The sequence below is a fragment of the Thermobia domestica genome, chromosome 4 (assembly GCF_964235325.1).
Source record: "Thermobia domestica chromosome 4, izTheDome1.hap1.1, whole genome shotgun sequence".
NCBI classification, from domain to species: domain Eukaryota; kingdom Metazoa; phylum Arthropoda; class Insecta; order Zygentoma; family Lepismatidae; genus Thermobia; species Thermobia domestica.
The window spans coordinates 37152191-37178155 of record NC_137457.1 but is presented as its reverse complement, the minus strand read 5'-3'; the positions used below and the strand labels follow the sequence as shown (position 1 = coordinate 37178155).

At 36.0% G+C, this 25965-nt stretch overlaps 1 protein-coding gene across 1 annotated transcript in view; it reads left to right on the top strand.

Annotated features, from left to right (window-relative positions):
• The window catches only part of LOC145683294 (uncharacterized), a 130499-nt gene extending 117552 nt beyond the window's left edge, over window positions 1-12947 (top strand). The window contains exons 9-11 of the mRNA XM_081754653.1: window positions 3017-3818; window positions 9868-10168; window positions 12787-12947. Coding sequence (XP_081610779.1) covers window positions 3017-3818; window positions 9868-10148 — 1083 coding nt within the window. The 3' untranslated portion in view covers window positions 10149-10168; window positions 12787-12947. The remainder of the gene's footprint in view (window positions 1-3016; window positions 3819-9867; window positions 10169-12786) is intronic.
• Window positions 12948-25965: the final 13018 nt, after the last annotated feature.

Genomic DNA, 25965 nt, shown 5'->3' with positions numbered 1-25965 from the left:
AGCACAGGAATGCCAGAATCGAAAAAGAGATTTATATTTACTCATACGACATAGAGTATTAGGAAAACATAACAACTTAAACGATTCAGTTAAACTTAGCAGGAGTGTCACTAACATGATTTTTGAAAATATAATCTCACGTTAAGTTCTTCATAAAAGAAAATAAAGGAAAGGAAAATAAATGAAAGTGAAATTAGTTTCTTGTGCTCTCTGGAATTGGACCAGGGAGCACGTGCATAAAAGGCAGACGTACTAACGACTAGACCAGTGGGAAAGTATACGTATCGTTTCTGCCAATGATAGGTCTTTTTGAACTTTACTGATACGTGAGGGTTTACAGTCGAACTGGGAATTCAGTTACTCCACGTTTAGAACTGATTTTTGGTCGTGATTTTCATGTTGGTGATACACACCCTACCGTAAAAAAAATCATGACCTTTATGAATGTAACATGAAAATATTTGGGTAAAATTAGTCTGATTTTTGCTAATATCATTTGGGCCAATCCATACGAAGTGGTCCAGAGATGGTTGGTCGACCGTCTCCGAAAATTACAAAAAGTTGAGTGTGACGAGGCTTGTGTATGAGAAGATCAATAATGCTATCCACGTTGTGGTATGTATACAAGTGTTTCCGAATGGCGGCAATCTTTGTTGTCGGTGGAATGTCTTTTTATGCGTTGAAGGCGTTTACGAAAACTATAGTTGCTAAGGACTTAAGAATCAAATGAACACAAAGCATAAGGGAATATGTAGAGGAGGGATTGAGACACACGACGATCATGTACTATTGCTTCTAAATAATACGCAAGCTTGCAGACCAATACATGAATTCAGTAGAAAAATACAGAAAATTACACTTTTAAAGGGCTGCATGACATAAAGGTGGTATAAAAGTTTTGTGCTGAACACTATTGCATGTAAAGAATCTGCAGAAATATCCAATTCTTTGATAATACTTGCACCATACATTTATGGGGTTACGAAAGTTGAAGTTTGTGATTTTGATATCATTTTTCCCATTGCAAAAAAAATCATGACTGATATTACATAGAGAAAAAGGCAAGGATATGATAAAAACGCGAAGAAAGCACGCACATCACGGTGGTTATAGCCGGGAAAAATGTAAACGTTCTGATATGATACGTGCTAGATATAATAAGATACGCATGATTCTGAACTTAGACACGCCTTTGTTTGTATTCAGTTGTGGAAAAGCTTGCGAGAGGCGTTTGTTCCATTTTTTAGCTTCTTGATCATTGCCACATCTTCAGAATGGACAATTTATCTTGACCATCCGTTATAACGGACACGGCAAAAGAGACAGAAGAGCGAAACTTTGCACGAAGCAAGCATTACAAGGGTGACACCTATGTTTGTAATAAACAGAAAGACCCAACAATCAGTGTTACTAACCCAATACAGAGTTTTATTTTTTAAAATCACACTACGTCAGGTTATTACATATTTCAAATCACCGTGTCAAACGCAAACCTAAAATATCACTTTTATTATTGAGTTTAGGAACCTAAAGAAGTTATATTATAAAAAAAAAATTTAAAGTTTGGAAGCCTCTAACGCAAATAGAGCATTACGGCGACACACAAGATAATGCACATAGAAAGTACTTCAGCGTAAAAACTATTGTCATGATATGACTTGTTCCGAATTAATAGGGAAAAGTTATCCGGGGTTGAAAATTTTAATTTTTTTAAAGTCTTCATTTTGAAAAAATCCCATATAAGTATATCTATCTACTTACTTGTATGGTTTGTAATAGATGTGCAAATTATTTTACCGTTTACAGCAGTTTGATATTTCAAACCGTTCTGGAGTTACGATAAACGTTGCTGAAGTTTGTAACACAGCTTAGATAGCGTAATTGCTAGATCTTGTAATTATAACTATTAAAAACTATTGTTGTAATGCTATAGAAGAGAAGGGAAACAACAATCATTTTCACTAATTTCCACAAATACGCCATTTTCAGCAAGATGTGACAAATAGGTGTAACGCAATCTTGTGAACACATTAACCTCCGTAACTGGGATATAATGTCAATGATAGTTTGCTGATACATCAAATGTCTTAATATCGCGGTCCAGTTCGATAATGGGTGTCGTGGGTGGAAGGGGAAGATAACCCCTTAACGTATAGAGGTGGCAATAATTTTGGAGCTACAAAGACGGAACAAAACCACTCACAAGCTTTTCCACAACTGAATACAAACAAAAGCTTGGCTAAGTGCTGAACCATGCATAGCTTATGATATCTACCACGAATGATATCAAAAAGTTTACATTTTTCCGAGCTATGACCATCGTGATGTGTGTGCTTTCTTCGCGTTTTTATCATATCCTTACTTTTCTCCATGTAATATCAGCCATGATTTTTTTGGAAATAGTCTATTTACGTACATAATTACTTTGTAGTCTAAGGAGCAATATTTAGCACTTTGCCCGCTTGAGATATTACACTCCACAGATGACATCAAAATACAAACTACAACTTTCGGACCCAATGAGTCGATGGTGCCAGTAGTATCATAGGTGTGGATATTTCTGAAGACTTGTGAAGCTAATAATTTATCTCGCTCCAAAATACAGCTCCTTCAAAAGTGTAGTTTCTTACTTTTCTAGTGACTTCACATTTTGGTTTGCAACCTTGTATATTTATTTAAAAACCAGAGTATATATTCTGCCTGTACCTCTCTCTCTGCTCTAAACAGTCGTTATTGTTTGGTGTTCGTCGGATTAGAATTTCCTCAGAAACTAGTTTTCGTAAACGTTTGCAAATGCAAAAATTAGTACTCTGCAGACAAAGAGAAAACCGCCATTCAGGAACACTTGTATATACGAAAACGTGAATGATGTTATTGAACTTCGCATACTAAAGGTTCATTACGCTCAAATTTTTATAATTTTCAGAGATGGTCGGGCAACCATTTTCGCCAATTTTGGACCTCTTCAGACGGATTGATCCTAATACTAATAATTGTTTGCATTTTTTTCCATTAGATGAGAGGACGTGGCCGATTAAGAGGAGATGTTACCGGGAATATTAACAGGAGCCGCGGACGAGCAAAGTCTAGTAGTAGCAAAAAATACTCCAACTCCTCTCCGTCACAATCTTTAAGAGGCAAGGGACGCTCAACGAACGTAGACACAGAAAAACTTTCATTTTATTCACCTTCATCAGCGACATCATCGAATGACGGCGTGATCAAAGTGACAGCATTGGAGAATGTGATTTCAATATTAGCTCCTCCTGCCTGGATAGCTGCTACAGCAAGATTAGTGCCTGTCATAACCCCAATTGTGTTGGCATCTTCTCAGGCAACTCTTGGCGTATCGTCAAATCGAACGACTACCATTGCTGGTAACACTAAACAGACGACCAAAATTTCTGCATCGACACCTCCTAACGAACTGGAACGTGTGGAAGTATGTGTTTCAAGTACATCTCAATTTACGAGTGACGTCGAATCACTTACGAGCACAACTAAAAGTCCTGCAGCATATGGATTCGACTTTGACAAAGCAAAAGAACTATCTAAAACTGAAGAAAAATCCGTTCCTCAAGAAGAGGCTGGAAATATTTTTGCTATAACACAAGTAGCATCGCCAGGAAACCCAGAAGCGAACACTGCAAAGCTGATAGAGGCAGCTTTAGCAGCAAAACCCAAAGTACTTTTGAAGCCATTGGAGGTTGCAATGTCTGAAATTAAAATACGTGAAAAGGTTTCTTTGGCAGTACAAAAGAAACTGGAGGCTCCAAAGAAAATTCCAGTGGACAAAAATAAGCGAGGCAAATCAAATGGTAAGTCCTTCTGTATATCATCTCCAATTTGTTACGAGTTCTTGATTTCTAAGTTCTAGTATGTAAGCATTAAAATTATAAACAATGTAAAAGAGAATAACTGACACAGATAAAGCATATTGCTTGTCCTTAAATGACAAGTGTTTGTTACAGTGAGGTTATACAGTTATGGAGTAGCCAAGAAAATTGTCGGTTTTTCACCCACCACCTTGGAACATCGTCATGTCATCTACGGCGTATCTGAAAAATCAAAACTTGTCCCCATCAGCATCGACGTCCTTTTGTCAACTTTCTGGAAGGGCTTGGAATCCATCGCTTTACGATTTGTTGGGCCGTGAAGCGAAATACGTATCAAGTGCAATTTCCACTTCTACTAGGGATTTGAATTGGCGTCCTCCAAAGTGATAGTGCAAGGAATGAAACAAAGGATAATGGGACACTTCAATGTCTCGATGCAATAGTGTTTCCCGGCCAAGGCGTACAATGGTGTCACGAGTCATCCGAAACAAGTGCGGTTAGTGTTGTCCTGTAACACGAGGACCCCTTTGCGATTCAGAAGTGCTGACTCCAGAGTATTGAGCTTCTCTTGAATACGGCTCAACTCCTTACAGTGCACAGTTGCATTGATGTTGGGACCAGCTGGTAGCAGTTGTCAATGCAAGATTCCGCGAGCAGTCCACCAAACCCCCAGGGGAACCTTCTTCTGGCAGTGCTGGTATCGACTGACTTGGAACTTCTTCATGGAATTCTAACCAATGATGTCGGCGCCGTGGAGCTTTGTGCAGGATTCACTTCTCTTCACATGTCAATACCCTGTCCAGAAATGGCTCCTTCATCAGACGAGACAACAAAGAAGCACAGGTGTCTGCTGGCGTTGCCTTCTGGCCTAAAGTCCAATCATGTGGGACATATTGAGCTAACCTCCAGTTCTTCCCAAGTTGATGGCGGAGGTGCCGAATGGTTTCTCTACTCACACTGAATTGTAGTTGCAATTCCTCACTTGCCTGGCCACTGTTCGCCGAAATTACTTCCTGAAGACCTCCAATTTGTACATGCGTTGGTCTCCAGGCGCGTGGGATGACTTTGAGTATTTCGTCACCGTCCTTAAATTTGCTAAACCACCACTGCACTTTCCGCGTAGTAACTACACATTGACCAAAGGCCTGGTAAATCTTCCGCTCCACTGCAGCGTCGATTGACACCAGTTTGAATTTGTACAGCATACACGCCCTTATGTCATTCTTTGGAGGTGCCAGGTTCACTCTGTCCTTACACAAGTTCACAGTGGAACTGAACTGCCGCAACCAGGTAGTATGTTGGATAATTCTACACCAACAACCGACTTTCAGTTTATCTCAATTCGCATTCAACTCACGGTCTGAGGACCAATTGAACACAAAACTCCACAAAAAAACGAAGAAGTTTCTAGTTGTCTTTGCAAATTACTCATAGCTCATGCAGTAATTATAAGAACTATACATTAAACACATTAGTTATAAATGTGAATATTGTTAAAACAAAATATTGTGGTCAGTGTTGAAATTACTGGGGAGATTTTGATAATAGTGTGAGAAGAAAAATATTCTTATGATGAGTGCTCCGGCGACATGAATTAAGTATCCACTTCCCAATATTAGTATTTCATTCATCTAAATGCATGTTAAACTGTTCCCTTTCACCAAACTAAATGAAATTGTAAAAGACGTAATATAAGTCAAGCTCCAAGAGAAAGAGAAATTAATTTGTCAGGTAATTACAAATATATTGTAAGGGTAATTACAGGAAGAAGTAAAACGAAAACTTCTTTCTTAAATGGAAAGTTATAGAAAAGGGATTCTAGTGTTATTTTGTGCAAAGTAAATACACTCTAAAATCATGTGAAAAACTATTAGTGATAGTGTTTTCATACCACCGTTTTTACTTTATTTTCCTAATTTGTGTGAATTTTAGAAAGTTAGGAATATATATACTGTAGTTGTCATACAAACAATATTCTGAAGAGAACTGCCTGAAAGGAAAGTAAGCTACACTTTCGATGTTATATTTAAACTACGCAACTTTGTCACACCTTTGTCGCATATTTGAAAAAAGTGCATTGTTAGTGCACTTTTATTGCAATAGTAGTGCATATTTGAACTCATTTAACAGCATAGTTGCTTACATATTTCCTGGCTTTTAAATGCATAAAATCTGAAGTCTACTTGTGACAGAAGTATCCTGTTTTTTTATTGAATCGCAGGTGGATCTTTAAATCCCAAAGAGAATCTTCTGTGCTAACAACATGAACTCAGAATAATTCCTTTCCTTTATGAAGAGGTTTCTAAAACGATAAAGAAAATAATCTAGCAAATGAAGAAAATATTTTCTGTTTTTTTCTGCATTTTTTGTGGATAAACTATTCTTCCATGGACTAGTTTCTTAGAGGTTGGTATGAGTCCCAAAAAAGATATTGAGTGCTCTTTTTGTAACTTGGTCTCTGTAGACATTAAACTTTATATGTATGATTTAGTGGAATTTATTAATTTGTCGTTTGCTTCTTTACAAATGGTTCTAGTTGTTAGTAGAGTGGAAGATGGAAAAGATAGAAGCTCGTAGTGTGAAATTTTGTCTGCATTTGAAAGACTACAGAGCGCGTCAAATTGATGACGAAATGAAGCTTATACAGTGATTGCCTATCGTAAGGTACTGTCTTGAGATACAAAAGGCATTTTCAAATTTGTCACATGTACCTTACAGAAGAACAAAGACCCGGATGTCCATCAATCACGGACACCGTCGCCACAGTGTATAAAATCTAGGAACTAATCCTGGAATACTGACGATTAACCATCCATAACACTAAGCAGAAAGTAGACAGTCGTGGTAATGTATGGAAATTTATTAGTGAAAAATTGCACATATGTAAGGTGTCAATAATTTTTCTAACTCCTCTTCAGAGACAAACATGACGTGACATGTCGAGCCACTTGTTAAATCGTTTGAAGCAGCCAAGACCTGCATGGAACAAGATGTGGGTCAAGTTTTGTGTCCATTTGATGACCATGGACGGATGTTGTATCTATCTATACGCTTTTGGAAGAAACAGAAAGGAATTTAAGCACTCCTCCTTACCTTCTCCTCAAGAAGGGCAAAGATGTAAAAGTCTGCCAATAATGTAATGCTCTCGGTTTGTCGGACTGTTGTGTCACTTTTACAGACTACCCTCAGAAAGGTAGTACTATAACAGCACATTCCGAAGCTTACTTCTCGGAAAGTTACGAAATGTTAAGCAAAAGCGTCGCTCTCTGTTAACCAAAGAGATCTGTCTTTTTGCGGATAATGCACCAATGGATCCCAAGCAACATCAGCGGAAGTTTCTAGATATGGATATGAAATATCTCCGCACACACCATATATACTTTTGATCTGCCACTAAGCGAGTTCCACAAGAATCTAATTTAGGGTCGCGACTTTGACATCACAGATGACGTCATAATGGAGATGAAACAGTGATTTTTCATACAATCTCCAGAGTTCTACATCCATGGACTTCAACAGATCATAAAACTGTGTGAGAAACGTGTAACTGTATAGAGATTATGTAGATAAATCTGAAAGAACATAAAACTTAACATACTGTTATGGCGATAATAAAATTTTTCTGGCATAACTCGTCGTATAGTTAATGTTGTAGGGAAAATCTATGGAGAAAAGAAACGAAATGCAAGTGAAAAATACATCCTTATTTTCAGAATTATAATGAATACGATGATTTAAATCTCCTTGGATTCTTGAAACGGGTACTTCACTGCAAACTGTGCAAACTGGTACTTCAAGGTCTTCAAGCAAGGTTATTTATTATTATTATTATTATTATTATTAGTAGTAGTAGTAGTAGTAGCAGTAGTAATAGTAGTAGTATTACCTATATTCTTTACCCTTTAATGGGCAACCGTTGATTGCTTTACCATGAAAATATTTATTTTGCTTTTATGGTTGAACGATGTCTTCCTGATTATAACTTCGTAATTTTAAAAGTATTTTTGTACTTATGTTACAAAATACTGGGCGTTTATTTCAAAGCAACATTGCGATAATTAGGTCTTATGTGTAGCTACTGTGCAGTATTACCCTATTATGGTAAACTATCATAAAAATACTTTTAGTAAGTACCAACAGTTTCGTTGATATAATTTCCTACAGATCAAGAAAGCACAAATAACAAAATAAAAAAGAGCTTTCGCGGAACGTAGGAAATAAACTTTCTAAAATACTAAATTTGACTGTCCCTTGTTGACGAAGACTACAAATATCTAAAGAAGCGAACAGCAAATCATGTATATGATTATCATATGAAAGCAATACTGCCGATTAAATTATCACTGAAGTTATAATTCGTGTGGATAATACAATAGAATACGATGTTGCTTGAGTGCAACACTGCTCAATAAAGGGTTAACGAATGAAAACTTTGCTACTATTAGGAAAACAACAAATGTTACGCAGATGTGAAGTCACTGTGTCGTGATCGCAATGTATTGGTTGTTGCAAAATCCTGTTTATAATGCTTAAGAAGTGAATTTATATGTGGAAACAAGCTAGAAAGTCTAGTACAAAGATGCCGAAGAGTGCGTCCTTTCGAAGATTTTAGCGATGGAAATATTTTTAAAAATATGAACTTCGGGGCTCATTACGCAAAATCCAAAAACGTCTCAGAAAAAGGTGGGATAATTATACAGAATCCAATACTTTTAAATTTTAAAAATTTCAAAACCAAGATGAAAGTGAACGTCTCTCCATTTAACCTTATCTCGACCTACTTTTTCTTTCACTGTATTTGGGAATCCCTTGCTTTCATTCCCACTCTGCATCATTTTTGTAGATAGTTTATCTGGCTTACTTTCATGCAAGGGTTCCATTGAAACTTCTTAAGTGATATTTTGGAACAGGCTGTATAATTCACATTTTATAGTTCTTAGAAATTCCTTGTTAGTATAAATGGATAGCTTCACTGTATCTTGATTCGTTTATCTTGACACTACACTTTTATATACCCTCAATATATAACTGCGAGTATTGCAGCAGGAGTTCATCGTATCACTTTCGCAGTAGTTGCAATCGATTTAGAAAGGACAATTACGTATAGAACAATATACATACGCCCGCCAAATTCCATGGTTTCGGAATAAACAATTTTTCCTCTTTTTCCCAGTTTTCGACTACTGTGCGTCGTAGTACTCACAAGTTTTCATGTCTTACTTGTGTGTGAATTGTAGATTTAGTGCGGAAAGATCACATAGAAAATTAAAACTATTGCATATGTCTGCTAACCATTTGTTTCTCTTGTAGTAGCAATCAGTAATTTAAATTCAAACAACCGTGTATTTATTTCATTTCAATTTTCTATACTAGTATTCCTAGTTTTGGGCGTTCATTTTCTTGTCCTTGAGCAGAACGATTCCTTCCACATGGCAGCCTACAATTAAAACTCAAAATTTTTATGCAGCTGGTGTCAGATCGGAAGATAGGATTATGGCGAATTAATTTGCCTGTACCTATATTTCGTCAATATTTCTGATGTCTTAGGTTGTTTCTGTATTCTGGACCTTTCAGGTATCACCATGAAAAACAACAACCTGAGAGAAGAAAAGAAATTAGCTGTGTTCGCACTGGAAGTAGGTCATGTCGCTTTATCCTGCTGGAAATTCGTTACTACCCAATTCTACCACAAGATTGTGAAAGTTTCCATGTAAGTTGCTGTGGAAATTGCTGTATCTCAGTTAGGGAATTACGTATTGCGTTCCACTAGCATCATTATCTTCTCTAAGTAATCTTGCCTGCCTGTAAACCAACACAGCACGGTTTCTATTTCTTTTTCTTAGTTAAAGATGATTTCAGATTTCCTTGGGATATCCTCATCACTCTCCACGTTAAGAAAAATACGTGATACAGTAGCGGGGTGAGTCCATTCTGCAAAACTTAGCTCAGTTAGCACTTGTAATAATAGAATATTGTTTGCTTTTTTCGACCAGTATTCATGACTCTTGAGTAATAGTTACCATTTTTATAGCTACTTCTTCAGAGCCAGTACCTACTAAAGTATCAGATGGCAAAGAAGAATCTCTTGAGTCTGAAATTCAGGAACTGTTAACACAAGCGAGTGATCAGAAGCCGCAGCCTCGTCGACGTACTGTAGCAAACGCAACCCCTGCAAGACAACCTGTGCAGACAGGTGGTGTGTCTCCTGCGTTAGGTGAACATAAACGAACTGGAAAACCCGAACCTGCTCTTAGTGAGGATAAGGATGATGTGAATTCTGATCATAATCCCAATAGATTATCGCGTATTTGAGAGAAACCTTACAATAAGAGGTAAGTCGCATAGCAGTAGAATCTACTAATCACTTACAAAATTACTTTTACTTACCAATGAAACATTCAATTCATTTAATTATTCAGGAGTGAGATTTTAAGTACGCAAGACAATTGTAATAATGAAAAGCAAACGTCTGTTTGTTTGTCGCACTATTGTTAGTAATGATAGATAATTATAAAAGTATAGTATACTGTTTGGGGTTGTTGATGGACAAATTAGAAACTTATAGCCTAGTCGTATTCTTTAGCCTAGTCGTACATTTTAGCCATTTTCATTTCACTACATATATGCCTATAATTATCCGTTAAAGCAAATTGACGGTAGCTTATTTTCCTACATACCCGTACACCATTCTTAATCTGCGTTACCGTACCAAACGCATATATTCGTCTCCGCCTTCGTTAAAATAGCATTTACCTTTTGTTTCTTCGTCTTGTTCAAAATTACTCTGTGCTCCACACTAGTCTCAATAAAATATAGAGACATTATAAAAATATTATTACTGTTTTGCAAAAAATATAGAAAGTGACTTATACCTAATTTTTGGCATAATGAAGTGTTAGTTACAACAATAATTGACTTTTATTTTTCCTTTCCCCTAGTTCTTAAGAGAGATTTTGTGAGGGGGTCACAGTTAAATATTTAATAAACGTTATCAGTTTATTTTATTTTAAGACCTGAAATTATGTAACATAAATCAACGTATTTTTAAGACTTTACTTCATTGTTAAATTACATCTTTTCTCTTTAGAAAAGGCAAGTGCATATTTTATACAGCAATCTCAGGTAACAAAACTAACTACTGGTGTTTGTGACGGAAGTATATTGGTAATTATTACTTTTCTTCATTTAAAACAAAGGGCATAAAAGTTAACATAATAATTATTGCAATCATAATAATAATCTAACATTTTCTAACATAATAATTTTCATGCGAAAAACTTTCAAGTTTTGCCAGGTTGATTTTCTCAGGAATCGCGTCATCATTATCATCTTTGAATTGTATAATACACCGCAAAAATAAAGTATTCAAAGTATGTAATTGCGTATGTCATGACGATATTTCTTTCTAGTTCGTGAGTTCTTATAATAATGTATTACTACGAAAATAACATATAGCATTGAAAATTTTAACAACCTTTCCGTTGTTCGATTTTTCGTACCTAATTCCTACATTTCTGTTTTAATATCCTGCAGGCTTAGAGCATAAGGATTCTCTATACCTAAAATTACAAGAGAGAACTCGATGTAAATGTATCTTCTTGTCTCTTCACATTGCGATTTTGTAAATCGTTGTACAAATGTCACTTTCCTGTTGATTTTTTGAAACGTTATACAATGTATTGTCTCTTTCGTGCTGCATGTTTTGTTCAGATGAGTATTTGTCGAAAAACCTACATGTCATATGCACTTTAATATGTGAGGATAGGAGTGAAACACTACTAATTATTCAGGGCTTTGAGTAACGGAATAATATAAATTATTTGTTAATTGTGTTTAGGATTGAAAGAGAACTGAGAGTAACCTTAATATTGGCGTTGTAAGTGCCAAATCATTGGAAAATCTAACACTTGTAAAGTTGTTTGAATACTTCATGAAGAATTTTCGTAAACAGCAAATGATCTTTTGTAAAACAAATACAATTTAGTACTAGTTAATTGGTAGATCTGTACAGAGAGTTGTACAGTTAATGTTTACGAAGAAAATAAATCTCAAAAACGAGTAATGTAACACCGAATGCAATACATACTTGAGATTTACGAATACTGAGTTTGAGTTAGTCTTGTGACTCTACATGCAAAACATGTTAATCGATTTCGTCCCAAATTCTATGTATACTGTCTGTATAGATGATGGCAATGAGTTCTATAATGCGAATTCACACATTTCCCCCACGATTATGGACTAAGGGAGACGGTGATGATGAGACGTATGATACTGATAGAATAACGAAAGTTGGAAAATTCGGAGAACTCCCACCCTCGCTGTTTTTCCACTACTAGTCGGAAGCTAGGATTGAACCGAGGACTCAACACACAAGAGGTGAGAGCTCTACCACTGAGCCACCGTAGGTCAAAAGTATCCATACTTCATCTATATTTCTGCGAAGGAGGAAATACACTAATGTATCTACACACAAAGTAGTTCACAGATATTAAACCCATCAATCTTGTTGACCACATTTCTACGAAATGAAGATAAATTGATGTAGACCCACACAAAATAGTTCGCAAGTGTTATATTGAGTGATCATAGTGGCAGCTAATGGTTCCATCAACTATGGTATTGAAGTAAAAGGTAACCTCATAAAACAGTGTGTTAGACGATGTAAACTGGCGAATTAGAAAGCAACTTTGAAGATTTACTACATTCAATGGTGTCTCACGAACCTTTTTACAAACGCTACTTTTTTTTAACTAATTTGTAAACCTGGGTGTAGTGTTTAAATGCTACTCTTATTCCAAACAGAAAAATTAGGGGAATGTTAATCCATGTCCTCATAATTAATAAAACAAGAGTAATAGCAATAGATTGAAATTTTCAATATTGTTCCACTCTTGGTAACACATCTATCTTCATGGTAAAAACAGCTATAATATAATGTCCTTTACAGGTTCATGATTTGCTCTGATAATTGAGAGTAGTGGTTCCCTGCAGGATGTGTCGGCGTGGCAGAAGTAATGGGTAAGGGCTCCTGCTTTAGATATTCATTTTGGAGCTGTAAAATCCCAGTCTTCTACTATTTCGAACTACATTTTGTATTGTGTTATAGAAGTGTAACGAAATAAATAAAATGAAATTATACAATCTTCTGATTCCTTATTTGTTTTGTTGTATCACCATGGATTTTTTAAAAGTGAAAAGGAGGTATAAACAAATGAAAAACAATTAAACAAAAAAAGAAATTTCAAATGTAAACTTTATATTTCAATTCACATAATATGAATGGCATATTCCAAGTATGAGATGAATGAGAGAGAAATAGTGATACGTGTATAAATTTATTGAATTTAGACAGAAAGTTGGAAGTGAAACGCTGTACAGATATGTTTATTTCCCCTTGAGCAACCTTTCCTTATACTAATTGTGTAGAACAGGAATATTGAAGAACGAAACATTAGCCTGGAATTTAAGGTCTATTTTGTTCTTGAAGAATATTACGAGATAAATAGTGTATTCAAATTTGCTAAAATTCCACTAATATGGTACAAGTGAGAGCAATAAGTACGAAGAAGAATGAATACTTGTCACTTCAGGCACTGAAGATTTAATTATGTCCTCATTAACCTACTACCATAAACTTCTATAATGCGTGTGTTCTACTCTTTTTAGAAGTTAGAAGCGAATACACTGGTTTGAGTTACTATTTTCCTTGCTCTTAACAATATTTAAGATTCTGTTTTGTCTATTTCATTTCAAAATCAAATCTCTTTCTGAAGATAATGTTGATAAAAGAAGAAACTTGTAGGAAACCTGAAGGCATAGTTGAGCTCGATGCACGAGTGCTTTTGTTATAAGTTTCATTCTTTTCTACTATTAAGAGGCATATCAATTAAAATTTACTCTGCTTCTTTTTAAGCAATGTGAAACGAAAGTAAACATTTGAGGAACGTGTTATCGTAGAAATTATAAATTTCTTGTACAACTTAATCTTTACAGGTAAAAGTATGGTCGTGTTACCACTCAACAACAAATGTTTCTAAACTGAAAATAATGTACTTTGTAAGAAGGCACTTCTACAGGATTCCACAGTATTTTCGAAGGTTTATGTTGCTGTGTTCTCCAGATATTTTATTATTAAAACAGTTTGACAATTTCGAAACATAATCTTTACTTTTTGTATCTTTAATATTTGAAGGTTATCACTCAAAATTCGACCAAAACGTCAGAATTATGTTCAAAGCAGTTAATTGATGCATGATTTTTTTAATAAAAGAAATCTGTAACAAAATTTGTTATTTGCTGTAAATTATCAATTTATTTGCAATTTACATTGTAACTTCAATGAAACCTGAACTGACATTTAATAATTTTGATACATTCATCTTTTGTACAATTGTGAGTGAATAGTTGTTTCTTCCCTTTTTCTTTCTTTATTTTCTCTGGAAAAATTTGCTCCTTCTCAAGAGTGATTAGTTAGTTATAGATTCTCGTGAGAGCTAAGATTTTGATCAGAATCTGATGACAAAATAGATTTGATAGTCCTGCTTGTTTTAAGCCTAAGTATCGTGATTAAATTGGTCAATTGTGTGTGTAGTTAGTATGTATAGTACTCTCAAACAGTATGTTTTTGTATGCTGAAATGTTTCTGGAAATGCCTCAGCACTTCATACATAGTGCAACACTTTACACACTTTGTTTTTAGGAAGAATAGTGAAAGAAAAAGTACTAAAAAACGACAGACATTAGTATCGAATCCTTAGACTTCGGAGCTCATACGTTGATACGTAAAAAGAATAAAAATGACCGTTTTAGTGTGGGGAAAAAGGAAGGTAAAGTTACTCAAATGACTGAGACTAGTGTCGAATTTATAATTTGGTTTCGTCAAGTTACTAATGCCAGGTTTAGGCATGAACAAGCATGTCAGCTGGATTTTGAATTTACTGGAGCAGCATCCAAAGCGTTGCTCAAATAGCTCTAAATATTTTAAGTATGTATATAAATCTGGGGGTGAATACAAGAACCTGATATATTACAATTAAAGCATTTTGAAATAAACAGCTGCAAAGTTTTCGGGCTATAATACATACATTAACTGCTTCTGATCATAACATAATATCCAGAAATCGCTGCCCGGTTATATATGAAAATATTACCTACACAATTGTTGGGAAGAAAAATGGCACTTTCGACAGACAGTTCTTGGTGTACATGAACCTGATATGTTACATGATGGTGACACTAGTCTCGATTCGCCAGTTTCTTCCTATGCTAGGGTATCTATTTCGCTTTCTACTTCTAGATCTCTTTCGGTACGTTGACCTGAAGAAAGCTGTGGTTTTTTTTTCGCGACGGAATAACACTAAATATACGTGACATTTAAATCGTTCTCAACTGGCTCCTTTTCCACGAGTAGAACATTTATCCTAACCGCTCATAAATAACGCTCCAAACAAACCACAAACGGCACGAGTGTAATATCTATAGAACTTGCTGCTGCCATCGCTACACATATACCAAAAATTGCTATATTTTGCTAATGTATCAATAACAATAATAGTATCAATATTATAGAAAATATTAAAAAGACATTTTAAACTAAATCTAGCATATGACATATGTAGCTATAGAGATTATACAATGGGTTTATTAACTTTGTACATGGCTTTCAGTACAAGAAAGTAAAAAATGCAACATCATTTCTTTCCACCAGCTCAATCAAAAGACCATCCTCAACTAGAAATTCTTGTTCATTTATGTCTCTTATGTAATAAGGAAACATGCGACTTACTTTAATGGTGTTCAGATTCCTTTTAAGCCTCGTGAGTATTTAATTTCGCTAACTTTACTTCTGCAGTAGTCTCACAATTCTGCTGGAATATAAGTAAGAAGCTCCCAAAAATTCTTTTATCTTTTAATGTACACTACTCCCGATCGCTGGGCAAGCACGTAAGTCATTTTGTTTCCTATCTGTGAGCGCATGATGAATGGAACGTCTAAAACAGAAAGAACTTTTTTTGGTTACCTTTAAAATGACTAAACCTTTGGTTATTGGCCGCGGTGGCTCAGTGGTAGAGCATTCAACTCTGGTGCTTGGGGTCCCGGTTTCGATCCCAGCCCCCGCCAAGTGAAATTTGTGGTGGACAAAAAGCGTGTGCGTGGGTTTTCTCGGGTTTTCCCCTTTCCTCCCACTTTCTTCATTCCACCATCTCATTCATTATTCATCATCACCGTCTCCTTTAGCCTAACCGGTATAACCGTGGGACGTAAAACTCAATGATTTCATTTCATTTCAATTTGCACCTTCGGTTAGGGATCTTTACCGTTGTATCAGTTTTAGAAATAACACAGGAATTCAATCTGCTTCTAAAACCTCAAATTTTTTTTCGAACTATTGCTCTTTTTACTATTATGCACCATTTATAAAATTGAAAATTTAAAAACTCCCAGCCCGCAATTCTTAAAATAGGTTTTGTATTGCTTTTGTGAAGCAACTGCAATAAAGAGTTGAGTACTTCAACTCAGTTTATTTTGATATTACATCAATACCTACTCTATACAGAAGTTTCAGGTGGATTCCGAACTACTTGTCTAAGCCCTCCTCGCTGGGGGCCCGTACACTGCTGGTGCACAGTTCCCCGGGTTCGATTCTCGGTGGAAGATCATGGAACTTTAAAACCATCATGATGGTTCACATTACATTTGAAACTTAGGTCCACCCCTGGACATGGTCTCAATACTGATATTTATGCTAAATTCTAATCCAATCACCTTACCAGTTGTCCAAAACACTCAATGTCAAGAAGAATCGAATCGAATCCAGAAGCCTACACCAAATACAAGTACGTCAGGCAGTGGAAAAACAAATGATTAATATCTGAGGTAAGAGTTTTAATATGCCTATAAAAATCAAAACACACAGAGAGAATATAATACGCAATTTACGTTCATGTCCCTTTTCAGCATAGCCGACAGAGAACGAGGTTTACAGCCTAACGTACATCCTAACCGGGGATCGAACCCAAGTTTTTGCAATGATAAAAATGATTTTCACTTAGCTCTCAGAAAGCGCTCACGATTAACCAATTAGCGAAACAAGCTGAACCTGTGGAACTTACTTTACGTCTCCTTGCTCACGCTCCCTCTCAATCCTTAGCACCTTTCAGCATCGTTGTAAATGAGTAGATGTTTCGTACATGGAACTAAATTTACAACGTCTGGGAATTAATCAAACAAGAAATAGTTTGATATAACTGAGTGAGCAACATTGTACATGTTGACAATGTATTGCGCAAACAAAGATCCCACACAGCAAGGAATATTTTCTCAACCAAAAGAAAATATTTTCCTTGGTTTCCAAAAGGTTTTCCTTCTCTGGAGATTTCCATGCTGGTTTTCCTAATGTATTCCGAATATTTCCGGAAAATATTTTCCCAAAAATATTTAGAAAACATTTTAGAAATTACCGAAAGTACATTTTGAGAATGCTAGCCGGAAAGTATTTCAAGGAAAATATTCACAAAATGTATTACAAATATTTTATTAGATGTAATCTAATATGTTTTCACTATTGAGAAGGAAAATATTTTAGAAATGAGAATGAAAATGTTTACAATATATGATATGGGAAACAATGAAAGGAAATATATTCCATATATTTGAAAAATGTTTTCTAATAGGTTATTTGCAATATTTTCTATTTTTACAAGAAAACATATTGAATATATATATTTTTCAACGTTTAGAATATTTTAAAAAATAAATTCTTTCGTAATATAAGAAATATTTTTCAGAAATGTTTTAAAAAGGTTTACTTAATTTTAACAAAAGTATTTTGATAACCTTCTGTTATAACTTAAATGGAATATTTTCGTACAATATTTTAGTCTTATTTCCAGAATATTTTATCGGATTTTGAATATAAAACTCTAAAACAGGGAAAAGTAAACATATTAAAAATGAATAGAAAATGTTTTCCGTTATGTTTTGGAAAATAGTTTGTGTTTTTAGTGAACAACATTTTCTGATATATTATAGAAATATTTTTACATTGTTTTCAGAATATACTATTCCGTTACTGGAAAAACTATATTTCTTGTTATATCTGAGAAATATCCCAAATACTTACCGGAAATATTTTTAAAAATGTTTGTAAAACATTTTATGAAGTACAATAAGTATATTTTTAGAACGTTAGAAGGAAAATAATCTAAGGAAAATTTGAACAAATTTTACTATTGTGTTGTATGTAATGCAATATCTTTTCAATGTTGAGAGAGAAAATGTTTTCAAAGTAATACTGAAAATGTTTTACATACATGATATAAAAAGCAGAAAAGGAAATATATTCCATAGATTTTACAAATGTTTTCCAACGTGTTACTTGCAATCTTTTCTATTGTTACGAGAAAACGTATGAAATATAATTTTAAAAAGGTTTCGAATATTTTAAAAATAAATTCGTTCGTAATATGAGAAATATTTTCCAGAAATATTTTTAAAACACCTATTAATTTTTTATGGAAACGTTTTTGTTACCTTCTACTGTAAATTAACCCTAGGAAGTCCAAATTTTTTTTTGGCTCAAGTAGGTCCAAGGGGGGCTCCTCGAACCCACAGTATAACATACTATAACTCACAAATGCCATCTAACAGGAAATGAATATAGAATAAGCATTCAGAACTTACTCGTGGCTGATATGTTGTTTCCCAACATGAAAACACAATTCTTGTTAAATACAAACGAAAAAATCTAAGTTCAGGAAATATACTTGTAGAAAATATGTCACATGGAAGTCCAAGGAGGGGATTCGATGAGCCCACTACTTAGAAATAATTTTTAATTTACAAGTTACTAAATAATACCGCACATTAATGATGTGGATTTATCAAAGAAGTAACAATACACAATAAATAAAATTCTCAATATTTTCATCAAGACTTACGACGGGGTTTTTTCAAGAAATACAAACGAATGGGCTCAAGAAGCCCCTCCCTTGGACTTCCTAGGGTTAAATAAAATATTTTCATTCAATATTTTAGAATTATTTTCGGAATATTTTATCTAATGTTTAATTAAAAAAGTTAAAACAGATATTAAAAATGAATATAGTTTGATGTTTATGAAATATAGTTTGTACTTTTAGCTAATAGTATTTTATTATATATCAAAGAAATACTTTTACATTATTCTCATAGGGGGCCGCGGTGGCTCAGTGGTAGAGCGTTCATCTCTAGTGCTAGCGGTCCCGGGTTCGATCCCAGCCCCCGCCAAGTGAACTTTGTGGTGGACAAATACCGTGTGCGTGGGTTTTCTCGGGGTTCTCCCGTTTCCTCCCACGTTATTCATTCCACCATTTCATTCATTACTCATCATCACAGTCTTCTTTAGCTTAACAGCCCAATCGTGGGACGTAAAACTCAGAGATTTCATTTCACATTATTCTCATAATATGTGCTTGTGTTACAATAAAAGTACATATTTCTTGCTATACCTAAAAGGAATTTTATCGGAAATGTTTCTGAAACAGTTTTCTAATTTAAGTATGTTAGATAATATATATATATATATATATATATATATATATATATATATATATAGAGAGAGAGAGAGAGAGAGAGAGAGAGAGAGAGAGGAAAGTTACCAATACCAGCCCCTATCCCTAATCCGGCACCCCAGTCTCTAGCGTCTCTATGAAGCATAAACAGCCAAGTGTTGTGCTGGGCACATTGCTTACTCCGATTAAGAAAAGGCGCTGATATTAGAAAGTAATCCTACAAAGTTTGGGGGCTAAGAATCAGTAGGCATTGTGATTTGAGTGACTTGCAAGTTTTGGTAGTGTCACAGAAAAATGAAGTTTCACGATAAAGGAGTATGGGTAGGCAAAATTTTCATTATAGTAGCTAATTAAGGAACTACAAAGTAAATAAATACGTGTTTAGTAATACATTATAAGCTTTAATTGCGAAACTATTACGTTTGTTTTCGCTACAGTTTAAAGTGGTATAACAACTACATGAGATGAAATCGAACCATGGTCTCCCGTGCTCAAGGCGTATATGCTAACCATAAACACGCGAAGAAAGTCACAAAAGCACACACACACACACACACACACATATATATATATATATATATATATATATATGGTGATCAGAAAATTGGAAACACCTGAACGAAATTGCAACTTACCAGATTAATATGGAGTCGGGCAACCTTTCGCCTTCAGAACAGCCTTGATGCGACGTGGGATGGAACCATAGAGGTCGTGAATGGTAGCAAGTGGAATTTTACACCATTCCTCGTGCAGGGCATCGGCCAGTTCTCTCAGAGAGGATGGAGGTGGAAATGGTCGCCGGAGTCGTGTTTCCAAGACGGACCACAGATGTTAAATTATGTTAAGATCTGGGGATTGGGCGGCCCAGGGGAGGTGTTGAACTTCATCCCGATGTTCCTCAAACCACGCTGCAACAATGCCAGCTGTGTGAATGGGTGCATTATCATCCTGGAAGATGGCGGAGACACTGCAGATCATAAGCTTCTTTGGGCGTTCTCCTCACATAAACACTGCCCGTGGTTGGGAATAGGGTGAAGGATGACTCATCCGACCATATCACACGTTTCCAGTCTTCAACGGTCCAAGTGGCATGGTCGCGGCACCATTTGCGGCGTGCGAAAGCGCTATGGTCCCTGACGAGCGGTTTCGCCCTTGCAACACGACCCCGTAAGTTCATGTCGTGTAATTCGCAGCGGACTGTGATTGTCTAAACAGGGTGGGGAAGGTGCTGATTGAGTTCCTCCGTCACTTGCTCCGCAGTGGCACGACGGTTCTGCGTGACAATGCGCTTTAATACTCGGCGTGACCTGTCACTCACGATTTTCTTCCGCCCACTGTTCCGCTTCCCCGATGTGGTTTTCCCGTGTGTTGTGTAGGCCATCATCACTTTCGACACTGTCCCACGCGACACACCTAACACAGTAGCCACTGACGTCACACTCACTCCACATAACAACGTACCAACAATTTGCCCTCTTTGAAAATCTGAGAGGTCTCCGATTTTACACTACCTTCGTCTGCTGCAGACACTGGACACTGCTGTTCCACTGCGCCTGACGTAGTATGGAGACCGACCTAACACACCACCACCAGCTGCGGGCGCCACGACACCACTGCCAACCCATACATCTGACGTGTTGCCAACTACAGGTGTTTCCATTTTTCTGATCACAAACTGTATATATACATATATATTGTTGAGTTGATATTGAGTTTAACGTCCCTTTTAGCAGCAAGGCGTGGATCTACTGATTAACGTGGAATCCGAACTAAATGTGGACGTCTTTTAGGCCGCGCCTCTATTACTTCCGAATGGGATTGCGAATGCGAATTTCCCAGCACGTGTAAGTAATTTGGAAAGGCCTCGACTAGTTCCGACCAGCAAATTGAAAAAAACGACAAAAAGATACGAATGATCCCAACCTGTTGGGATAGTTCGTCTGAATTCGTGCGAAGGAGATTTGTCTGCAGAGGAATTGATCGCTACGAGAGAAGTAAAGTTTGTTTTGCGTGAAAGCAGACGACGTTGCAAGGTGCGGAGATAAAATAAAGAACAAAAATTAAGATAGAGTAGATGTTCATGGTTTAATAAATTGTGCTTTTGATAAAGTTGCATTGTGGAACCAAGCTTATCCAGATTATCACAAACGACACGTCGTGAACAAATTATGAGCAGATGTAAGCAAGGAACTTGGCGTGGAAGGTATGTATATTTTTCTTTGTTTTGTCTTTAAAATGTGAAGACTTAATTAATACATGAACTCCAACTTTTTATTCAATTTATTTTTCTTTTCTGTTCCTTAAATAATGATTTTAGGAATATATGTAATTATTGACAAATATGTTTGAAATAGCAAAAACAGGTTCCTTTTACTCATGGAGAAAAGTTACTTAGAAAGTAGATTGATTCTGTAATCTCTAATTTTACTTAGTTAATTTATTTTAAAGTGAAAATAGTAACGGTTACCACGAAAGCATAATAATAAAGGTTGCGACATTCAGTCTATTTTGCACACAAAGGAAATGCCATTCATCCTTTGAATGTGCAAAAAAATGCCATTTATCCGCATTCGTCTTCTTCGTGCTCTCAAGGTTATAAGGTACGAATTTTGAAGCAAAAATATTCCACATTGAACCGTTGAAAGAGATTTTGCAACTTGATTCCCATTCGCAATCGCATTCGGAAGCAATGAAAACGCAGCCTTACACGTCATTCTATTACCTTATTATGCAGCGCCTGGGGCACAGCGAGTTTTGAAGACAAACGAGTGCTAGATATTGGTGGACCATTCGTTAGTGAAGAAAAGAAATTAATACAACCTTATTTTGGACAATTATAGGGAACAGGCCATTTGAATCTATGTTTGGGCCAAACTACACGGCATTTTACAGATGTCGAATGGAATGGAATGGAAGCAAAGAAGCTAACATTTGAAACAAGTAAGTGTTTATATATATATATATATATATATATATATATATATATATATATATATATATATATAAAACATTTGACAAATTTCTTCTATTTTCATGTATTTTCATGTTAGGGTAAAGCTTTGTATTTCTGTTAACTGAGCATGCAATAATTAAGGAGATCCATTACTACTTGCAGATTGACATAAGGAGAGGTCCGTATAAGGACGGTACGGACGTACAACATAAAAACCAGTGCATAAGGGTAAACTTTACTACAAGACACGCCCCAGTTGCGCATCGATAAGTAGGGCCCTTTGAAAAAATATAGTAGAGTAGGGTAAGGTAGAGTAAGATATAAATAAGTAGGGTAGGGGTTAGCTTAAGGGTAGGTAAGTTTTGATTCATTTTCATAAAATTATTAATGTGTAATTTCTCCTTTCTGAGTGAGAGTATCTGCTGGAGCGGGCTTTGTAAATTAACCCGTGCAATTAACTCACAAACCAGTTTGGGGTTAAGTTTAGAGTTACCCCTCCGCTTTTTATAAAAATCAGGAAAATTTCCAGGAGAAATGAGGTAAGAAATGATTATTTGAAGTTTGTATTTGATGTTTGGGAATTTAAGTTCGGCATGAGAGTTATGTTTAATACGAGAAAAGATATCTGGATGTTAGTACTATTTGCCAGATGCGGAAGCATTCGCAGAAGGTTTCAGCAGGATGGTAGTTGTAAAATATGGCGAATATGGCGAACATATGTAATGGATGCTCAAAAATAATGAAGAAAACCTTTTAAATTTTTGTAAAGCCAACGGAGTACTAAAGTTAAGTGAAATGTAATAATTTTTAATACTTTAAGCACTGTTTTTTATATGTTGCAAAGTCCAAAGGCACCTACAGACTGGAGGGGCAACTCTAAACTTAAGCCCCAGTTTGTGCTAGGTGGCCACTGAAAACCGCGAGTGCTATGTAACTGAGTCAGGGCAGAAGTGCAGCACGAAATCCCGAGTGAAAAGGGTGCGCCCTTAGGGAGCAGGCGCGTCATCGACGGGGGTTACGCGCATAAACGATGATAGTGGAATAGCACACTAACAGGTATTTATTCCGAAGTTGGTCGTCGCCTACTTTTTGGCTAAAAGTGTATATATTTCTTTCTTTACCAAAGTTTTACAATTAAGTCACATAATAATGCCGAGTGAGCGTTAGCGAGTGGAGACGGGTTAGTGCCCCGCAGGGCACGTTGTTTTCTTTTTTTATTACTGCTAAATGGGAAGATGGGCCTGTGTTCCAGAAGGTTGCTGCCTTCTTATCTATGTCCCTAACTGTTACAGTAGACAATATAACATTCTCCATGTTTCTTTATATTAGTATATATCAGGGTTTCAAAAACCATGGTTTTTATTTAAAAAAAGAAAAAAAGTTTTTTTTTGGTTTAAACCAGGTTTGTTTGGTTTAAATAATTTGCTCTATATATTGATATCATATGTGGACAGAAATAAGTTTGTTTCATCTTGATGTTATTATGCAACAACCGGGTTATGATGGAAGGGGTCACATAGGCTTAATGCGGAATAAAAACCGCTTCTCGAGTTACATCCGAGAGAAATTGTCCTCCATTTGAACTCGGAACCATCACTAATTGGCCACAAATGCGATACGTCTGCCGACTCACTCACGAAGGAATCCTCATAAAAATACGTTGAACTGATCTTTTCATGCTTCTTGATATAATTGTTTTCAGAAGAGCAAAAAGATAAACAGCTGCACAAGTGAAACTATTATACAGAATTGCATATGGACAATTTCAAAGTACTACTGAGTACAGAAGAACTAATTTAGTTCAAGTTAGTTAACAATGAATTTTGTTGGTCCAAATTAAAGACATACACCGACTTAATCTGCATATCAATAAGAAAAGTGAATAAAGATAGGAATTATTTGAGTCCACTTTGGCTCAGACTCATTTATACATAAATAGGTACCAAAAATACTTCTCATTTCACTAAATGCCTCTCGTGGGGTCTGTATGATCCCCCCCCACACACACGAAGTATTTGATCAATAGTAAACATTGAAACGAAACAATATTTAGTATTTTTCTTTGATTGCAATTACATAACAATAATAACAACTACAAAAAATCACAAACATTTATAAGCTTAAAAAAAGTTACTTTTGTAGTATAATCTTTTTGAGTAATGAATGGGGAATTTAGGTCTGAGTATAACACGAATAATGGGAGTGAAACGTGATAACCCACAAATGTGTGTTCATCAAGATTTTACAAACACTTACACTTTTACGAACATTTTTCGTTTATTGGTTTAAACCAGTTGTTTTTTTTAAAGAACCAGCTGGTTTATACCACCTTGGTTTAAACCAGCCAACCCTGTATATATATAGGATGTAAGAAAATTTAAAGCATCAAACCTACAGCGGTGATTTCTCACATCAGAGCAAAGAAATAGTTCATATGGACCTGTGGTCAAAAGTCCACACTTTCGAAGCTATAGACGGTCGAAGACATAAGAAAATAAACTTTAAAAATCTATAGCTTCAGTGTTGGACCGAGCGCAGTCAAGGAAGACATCACTTCAGAACTAGTATGTGCCCTACTCAAATACCCATGTTTTGGGTCGCGGTGGCTCAGTGGTAGAGCGTTCACCTCTGGTGCTAGGGGTCTCGGGTTCAAACCCTGCTCCCGCCAAGTGAACTTTGTGGTGGACAAACACCGTGTGCGTGGGTTTTCTCGGGGTTCTCCCGTTTCCTCCCACTTTCTTCATTCCACCATTTCATTCATTACCCATTATCACCGTCTCCTTTAGCCTAACCGGCATAACCGTGGGACGTAAAACTCAAAATTTCATTTCATTCATTTCATTTTCAAATACCCATGTTTCAGAATTCTGCGGTGCTTGCGTATCAATGGACAGTTTATGAGCACTTCAACTTTTCTGAGTATTCCTCAACTGACTCTATAAAAATTAATGTGTAAGTGCCGCAAGATTCTGGAATATGGATATTTGGATAGGGCATGTAGTAGCTCTTAAGTAATATGTTGACTCGACTTGGATCGGTCTCACAGTAGTGGAACTCTGGACCTCTAAATTTCCTTTTCCCACGTTTTCGGCAGCCTGTAACTATAGACGTTTGACCACGGGTCCATATGAACTTTTTTTTTCTTTTCGTGTGCAGAGTAAGAATTAAATGATAACTTAGCTGCTGGTAGTCGAATTTCGGTTAAAACTACGCTAGAAGTCGTGTAGCCGAATAGTAACCGAGCAGTACTCAGTGAAACTACACTTTGCCTTTTCCTGGATTACTATAGTACGGAAGGTATAACGTCGTTGCTTTCCCGAGAAAAGTTGTAGTGACGTTTATGGGGAGTAGCCAGCTTGGTTACACGTGGCTCGCTGAGCGCAGTGAATGGTGGCTGGTGATTTGCTATTCTCTTACCACAGTACCAGTGACGAGCAAGTCCAAGTGCGGGAAGCCAACGGCGCTATACCTTCTGACCTTTAGTTACCAAGAAAATTGTGAAAAGGTGTTAACCAACTTACTTGGTTACATTAAGCAAAAGGAATAACAGCTGTACAATTTTGCAGTAAAAATAGCTCATTGCGGTCTTTGTAATTACTAATTGTACTTAATTATTACCGGT